Source organism: Notolabrus celidotus, chromosome 2 (assembly GCF_009762535.1).
Source record: "Notolabrus celidotus isolate fNotCel1 chromosome 2, fNotCel1.pri, whole genome shotgun sequence".
Taxonomy (NCBI): domain Eukaryota; kingdom Metazoa; phylum Chordata; class Actinopteri; order Labriformes; family Labridae; genus Notolabrus; species Notolabrus celidotus.
Genome location: NC_048273.1, coordinates 1,091,762 through 1,099,212, shown reverse-complemented (window position 1 = coordinate 1,099,212; position 7,451 = coordinate 1,091,762). Strand labels below are relative to the sequence as shown.

General features: G+C 43.5%; 1 protein-coding gene across 1 annotated transcript; it reads right to left on the bottom strand.

Moving 5' to 3' along the window:
* Nucleotides 1-220: 220 nt before the first annotated feature.
* On the bottom strand, nucleotides 221-4,347 carry LOC117805390 (protein ANKUB1-like). The gene is made up of 6 exons (XM_034674112.1): nucleotides 4,221-4,347; nucleotides 3,891-4,034; nucleotides 2,450-2,666; nucleotides 1,992-2,106; nucleotides 1,078-1,911; nucleotides 221-634 (listed from the first exon to the last, which is right to left on the bottom strand). The coding sequence occupies exons 1-6, from the start codon at nucleotides 4,308-4,310 to the stop codon at nucleotides 532-534; spliced, it is 1,503 nt and encodes a 500-aa protein (XP_034530003.1). The 5' UTR covers nucleotides 4,311-4,347; the 3' UTR covers nucleotides 221-531.
* Nucleotides 4,348-7,451: the final 3,104 nt, after the last annotated feature.

Sequence of the window (7,451 nt, the reverse complement as noted above, 5' to 3'; positions counted from 1 at the left end):
GTATGTATGTATGTATGTATGTATGTATGTATGTCTGTATGTATGTATGTATGTATGTATGTATGTCTGTATGTCTGTATGTATGTATGTATGTATGTATGTATGTATGCATGCATGCAATAAAAAACAAATCTTGAGAGAAAAAAAATGTATAAGACAGACATGTAAACTATTATTATTATTATTATTATTATTATTATTATTATTATTGTGCATCTGATCCATCCAACTCTTCCTGAATATAAAATGTCATCTCCATGATATAAGGTAACACCATCACACTGCTTCAAAGGGCTTGTCATTATTTGGACTTTTGTCAACACAGTATTGTGATCATGACTCATCACTTCCTCTAAACAAGTTCAATGAAAATAAATCTGCATCCATCAAATCTCTGGTTCAGTGAAGAGCACTGGAAGGCACATTCAGCTACGAGCATGAACTCAGTGTCTCACACAGGTTTCATTTTATAATGTCACATCAAGCCTGAGATAAACTTCTCACTTGTCTCTCTAAAGGACTCTTCAGTGTTCATGTTGTCCATCTGGAGATGAGTGCTTTTGAGTGGACACGTTTCCTGATCAGGGTCCGTGCTATTTTCAGCTGCTTCAGCCAAGGCTTCTCTGTGAAGGTGCTGCAAAAGAAACATACATACAGTGAACTAAAGCTGTAACACAGCATTAACATCTCAGAGTAATTATCATCCTAAGTTCACTATTCATAGTATTATATATAGTGACACTGCTGTCAAAAGAGGCCAGAGTCTACGTTTGAAGTAAGTCACTTAGTTAGTACAAGTGTTCCCACAAAGATACTTCTACCATATTCCTCTCACACATCCCTCAGACCAAGACTCTCTAACGACTTGTAACACAAAATGTAAGATGTAGTGCAAAGGTCAGTCTGATTACTGAATGACCTTTAACCTGAGTCACAGGTCCCAGTGACCCAAAGTTTAACCGCCCTACTTCCTGAAAGCAGTCAATGTCTAAACTGAATTACAGAATACCAACAGAAATATTTGCTAAACAGATATTACATGGATGAGTGTTTTTAATGAACACAGTGGATAAAGACCTGGCAGTGGTCAGGCAGTGGACGGCGTTTTCTCTGGGTGTCCATCCACAGAGGTGAGAGAAGGGCTCCAGAGATGCAGTGAGACGATGAGAAGAATTTGGTGACGCACCAACAAACCCCGGCCCGTTGATACTCTTCCTGGTAACTGATGGGAGTAAAAACTTGCTCCTACATGAGCTGCTGTCTTCCTCACTGATTTCTTTAAACGCCCCATCAGTTCTACCTTTTGAATCATGTCCCCACATTTTCTCTTGCAGGCTGGGTAGTTGCAAAGCTTTTGTCTTGGTTCCTCTACTTGGTTTTGTCACAGATCTCTTGGACTTGGAGGACATATCTGGTTGGTTGAAGCCATCTACCAGCAACTTATCACCCGCCCTGGCTTTGAAGGCAGCATTGGTGTACTGGCATCGATTTGAAGCTGCTCTTTTCTGCCCTAAACCCACCCAGCGTTTTATCTGGAGGTAGATCTGCATGGGCAGTGTCATGTTTGACAGGGATACTACAGAGTACAGTTTGTTGGCTAAGTACCGCACACAATCTCTGTGACCCCGCTGAAGAGCAACCTTTAAAGGGTCGTGACCTTCAGCGTCCCGACATGCCAGGGTCGAAGGGTTCCTGGCGACAAAGAGTTTGAGGATGAGGAATTGACTGCTCTCTGCAGCGATATGGATGGGACACTTTTCTGTGTCTCTGTGGGCGGTTTGGTGGCACCACTGGCGATAGGGATGGACTCCCACTGGCTCCTCAGGGTGCACCCCCTTCTCCAGCAGCCAGGCTGCAACATCCAGATGGCCTAAAGAGGCAGCGATGTAAAGTGCAACCTGCAGCTGAAACCTGGAAAAGCAAAGAAAACTCCTGGTGGATTAGCTGCACTGCAACAGCTCTGTGTTTTAGTCATGTAAGAAATGTCTGACCTCATCACGGGCTTGTTCTCTGATAGGTTGCTCTGGACTCTCAGTCTGTGACCCAGGAGGCAACCCTGGAGGAACTCTACCCATCCATCCCATGTGTCTAATCGGAGAGTAGAGCCTGTGTTTAAAAAACAAGGTACAGAATTTAAAATAAATCTTTTGGAGAGGGAAATATTTCTTTGTTGATATGAGAGTGAAGCTCTGTTGCATCTCTTAAAACAGTTGACTCAGACAGTCAGATTAATAAAACATGTTGTATCCGTCATATAAGGTTTGTAATATCCACAAATGAAACAAACACATTATAAATATGATAAACTACATCTCAGCAAACTGGATACATATCTATCAAACTAATGAAGTAAATAAGAAGCTACTAGCTAGTCACAAAGTTCACACAACAGCTCCTTCATAGTTGAAAGTGATGCAGTTCAACAGTTTAAATCTAAAGTAGGCCGTACCTATTTCAATGGTGTAATCCTGCAGCTGGTTGCAGTCATAGAGCTGCACACCGGCAGGAGTGCTCAGTCTGAAGCTGCTGACAGGGAGGCCGCTCTGCACCGAGACCAAAGATTTGAATCTAGCAACAGATATGTGCAGAAGAGCCTCGCTTCCCATGATCTGTAAGGTCTCTCCTGTCACAGCATTGAACACACGCATCACAGGTCTTTGTTCACTCTGAAACATAAGTCAAACAGCACAGCGCTTTGCAGTTAGCAGCTCAGATACTACCTGACGTCACATCAGGAGGACTGTGATTATCCTGGGTCACCTTAAATCTGCTGTTGGTCGTCACAGAGTAAACATCTGTTTAGAGAGAGGGACTTCCTCTCAACCAGATCCTCTTAGCCCCCCCAACACAGATCGGCATGTGCAGTCATAATAGTGCTGGACTCATAACCAATCAGAGGACATAGTAGTGGCTGCCCCTTAACCAATCAGGACAGAGGATTGGAGATTAGCTCTGATTGGTCCGTCACAACGGGACAAGGGGAATAATAACATTGCTTGATACAGAGGCGTTGGAAAACACAGAGATTTTGCAATAGTCTCAAATTACTCCACCTACTGATGAGTAGTGATGGGCATTATGACCTTTTCTCCCACCCAGCAGAAAAAAAAGGAACAATTTTACACAATTCCTACCAACAGCAGCTTTAATATTTACTTCAAAATGTACAAAACACAGGATACTAAGATACTTACTGAAAAACTTTCATCTGAGGAAACATTTTATGAGCATCAGTTAAAGAGGGAAACCAACAAAAGATGTGAAATGTCAGAGACTGTGACGCAGACCAGCATTTAAAGTCTGGTGACTGAAACACACAAGGTTTATGAGAGGTTGTTAAACGATGACAAAAGCTGAAAAGGGACACACACTTATTTGCCACGGTGACGAGCCGGGAATGTGTCCTGATACAGAAACTGAATAATGAGGACAAACAGAAAATGAGTTTATGGGGACATCTATAAACTCATGTCCCTCCTACCTCTCTTTCATGGCATCACCTCGCTCTCTGTTACACCATTCTGACATCAAATTCACTCAGCATGAGGATGTGTTTGGTGAGGAATGTTCTCAGCTAATGAATATGTATGTGATAGCAGACTAATCTTAGCAGCTCCAAAATAAGAGATGAAGAGTAACTGGTCTTGTGCTGAAGTTTCAGGGATGTATTCAGGGACAGAAGGAACTTCAGCTTCCACAATATGAAGGCTCAGAATACGTCTCCTCTCACACCAAGTGCTGATGAAAATGACACTTGAATCTGAAGGCCAAGCTTTCCTGTAGTCATTGGTGTCAGTAACACATTTTTAAAAAGGCCTCATCCTCTCTCAGCTGATTGTATTTACTTCACTTCCCCACACAGCTCATAATCTCTTTGAATGTGTTAGTACCTTTCTGAGGCACTGGAGTGCACTGCCACTCCTGATACCCACGTCACACAGAGCCCAGGTGTCCTGCAGCGCTGCACCACCATAGATAAGCTCCAGGTACTGCCGGGCCTGTTTGTCATCAGAGAGGTGCACAAGAAGATGTTCCTACAGGGAGGACAGAGAGAGAACATGTCACGTTTCACAGTTTCACAAAGCACCTCACACTGAAGAGGTAAAACTTCAGTCACCTCCTCTGAACCAAATCATCAGGCATATCTTCTACATGCTGCTAAGACTTGTCAAGAAGTTGAGATCCACTAACAACAATTCCTCCATGATGGTTTTTATTACCTTTACCATCTGCTTCATGGCCCCCACGGTCTGATCAGGACGGACATCAAAATGCTCACAGGCGCCCTCGAAGCAGATGAAGACCCTCATGGTCAGGACGTCCTCTGTCCTCCTGGCTCCTCTGTGGCGCTCTGGTCAGAAAGAGGAGTGTGAGTTTGTTGAAAGGAAGGTTATTGTGGGGAGGAGTCAGGAGTTGAATGGGATTGGTTTAGGAAGCCTAATTATTCTGAAAATGAGGAAACAAGTTGATAAAAGACCGTTTAGGTCTGAATTATGTGTTCTTAAACTTCTTTAAGTCGATGTGTTGGAAGCAGGAAAGACAGAAGAGTGGGTCAGAGCTTCTCTGAACTCTGGTTCTGAGAGAAAGGTATCAGAACACCCAGAGTGCATCGCAGTAAGGGACTGCAGACCAGCCAGGGTGCCTACAAGGTCAAGGTGTTGACTTGACTTTAAAATTCCCTCGATCTCAATCTAGCCAAGGATCTATGTCAGGGGTTCTCAAACTTTTTGGAACCAGGGACCCCTTACAGTTGAGAAACCTGTCCAAGGACCCCCTCATAGCTGTAACACAGATTAAACACATTAGTGATGTGTCATGATCAAAAGTTCTGGTTCTGGTTCGGTTCGGACTCTGGGAGTCGATGCTTTATAGTGAATCATAAGAGTTTGGTTCTGGTTGGGTTCAGTTCAGGTCTGGTTCTGGTTCGGTTCTGGTTCGGTTCTAGTTCGGTTCTAGTTCAGTTCTTGTTCTTGTTCTTGTTCGGTTCGGTTGTGGTTCTGGTTCTGGTTCTGGTTCGGTTCTGGTTCGGTTCTGGTTCGGTTCTGGTTCAGTTCTGGTGCTGGTTCTGGTTCTGGTTCTGGTTCTGGTTCTAGTTCGGTCCGGTTCTGGTTCGTATCTGGTTCGGTTCTGGTTCTGGTTCGGTTCGGTTCTGGTTCGGTTCTGGTTCGGTTCTGGTTCGGTTCTGGTTCGGTTCTGGTTCGTATCTGGTTCGGTTCTGGTTCGGTTCTGGTTCTGGTTCGGTTCGGTTCTGGTTCGGTTCTGGTTCGGTTCTGGTTCGGTTCGGTTCGGTTCTGGTTCGGTTCTGGTCCTGGTTCTGGTTCTGGTTCGGTTCGGTTCGGTTCGGTTCGATTCTGGTTCGGTTCTGGTTCTGGTTGCTTGAGTTTGGTTCTGGTTCGGTTTGCTTAAGTGTAGTTCTAACCCTAACCCTAACCCTAATCGTAACCCTAACCCTAACCCCAACCCTAACCCTAATCGTAACCCTAACCCTAACCCTAACCCCAACCCTAACCCTAACCCTAACCCTAACCCTAACCCTAACCCAATCCCAACCCTAATCCTAACCCTAACCCAATCCCAACCCTAACCCTAATCGTAACCCAATCCCAACCCTAACCCTAATCGTAACCCCAACCCTAACCCTAACCCTAACCCAATCCCAACCCTAACCCTAACCCTAACCCAATCCCAACCCTAATCCCAACCCTAACCCTAACCCTAACCCAATCCCAACCCTAACCCTAACCCTAACCCAATCCCAACCCTAACCCTAACCCTAACCCTAACCCTAACCCTAACCCTAACCCTAACCCCAACCCTAACCCTAACCCTAACCCAATCCCAACCCTAACCCTAACCCTAACCCAATCCCAACCCTAACCCTAACCCTAACCCTAACCCTAACCCCAACCCTAACCCTAACCCTAACCCTAACCCTAATCGTAACCCTAACCCTAACCCTAACCCCAACCCTAACCCTAACCCTAATCGTAACCCTAACCCTAACCCCAACCCTAACCCTAACCCTAACCCCTAACCCCAACCCTAACCCTAACCCTAACCCTAACCCAATCCCAACCCTAACCCTAACCCTAACCCAAACCCTAACCCTAACCCTAACCCCAACCATAACCCTAATCGTAACCCTAACCCTAACCCTAACCCTAACCCTAACCCCAACCATAACCCTAACCCTAACCCTAAACCTAACCCTTACCCTAACCCTAACCCTAACCCTAATCCTAACCCTAACCCTAACCCTAACCCTAATCCTAGGTTCAAGTTGTCTTTACACCTGAGGCACTTCTGTGTTTACAACAGCAATAAGACCTCATGTGTCAGGCCCTTTAGTCACAAAGTTCAGGTGCAGTTAAACATCATGTCTTCAGTTCAGGAAAGGAGCGGCTGTCGGCCTGCGTCTAATGCAAGCTGCTTTAATAATTAATCTTAACACACTTTTTAAAAGCTACATTTTCTATTTGTCTAAATGGCATTCTCTCCAGGAGAACCAAAGTGAGAGTCTTACTATCCACAGTTATTATCAGACACTCACAGCTTCATTTTTACCATCCAGGCTAAACATGTTTCATATCAGCAGAAAAATAGATCTCCTACATCCAGCCGTCACTTATCACATTCTTATATTGGATATCAACATTTATTCTGGATATCTGCTATTAATATTATGATTCATAATAAGAGGAAAGTATAATAACAGTTCAAATACTGGATGGTAGATACCTCAGGAATAATCATTCACATGTATCTATAAGGATGAACATTTATTTATCTGTAAATGTTCATCCTTATAGAAGGAGCACTTTGGGATTTTCTCTTCATGTAAAGTGTGTTATAAATAAAATGTATTATTATTATGATTAAAGAATGACTGTGGAATTCTGAATTTCTCTCTTTTTTAAAATTTACTTTAACTCTATGGGGTCTAGGGTTGTCTGTTTCATTTTGATTAAACCTTTATATTTCTCCTTATAAACTTTTTAACTTGCCTTGTTTGGTGTAATTTTTTTCAGCACAACCCCACAAGTGTGAGTATGCAGTTATTATTTTTTCATTTTGACAGCAAGTATTAACACACTTGACCTTAAATCACACAAAAAACATAAAATCCCCAAATAGGAATACTGTGATGTGAATTAAACTGGATGTTCTGATCATCATGGTTCTCTACAGTTAATGCAAGTCATACATAGGAAGTTGCTCTTTGTTAACTATAGAGGGGGCTATTGGTTAAAATGTTGTTAGGACACTAGACAGAGGAGACCATAGGAAGAGACCTGCAGCACTTCTGCTGTAAATCAAACTTCTTCTCTTCACACCTTCAAACACCTTCTGTCAGGTAATATCATCATCACACAGGAAGCTGGAGGACAGCTGTATTTGGAGCTGTCAGCTCGGGTCGTTCATGTGACTGTAAAAGGAAACAAATGGGTGTT

Excerpts from the sequence above, each read along its gene's own strand:
- LOC117805390 (XM_034674112.1), bottom strand. The coding sequence starts at position 4,310 with ATGAGGGTCTTCATCTGCTTCGAGGGCGCCTGTGAGCATTTTGATGTC. Across the intron at positions 2,107-2,449 it reads GGATTACACCATTGAAATAG|GCTCTACTCTCCGATTAGAC; the intron begins GTACGGCCTACT and ends TTTTAAACACAG. Across the intron at positions 635-1,077 it reads CACTGCCTGACCACTGCCAG|CACCTTCACAGAGAAGCCTT; the intron begins GTCTTTATCCAC and ends TTTCTTTTGCAG.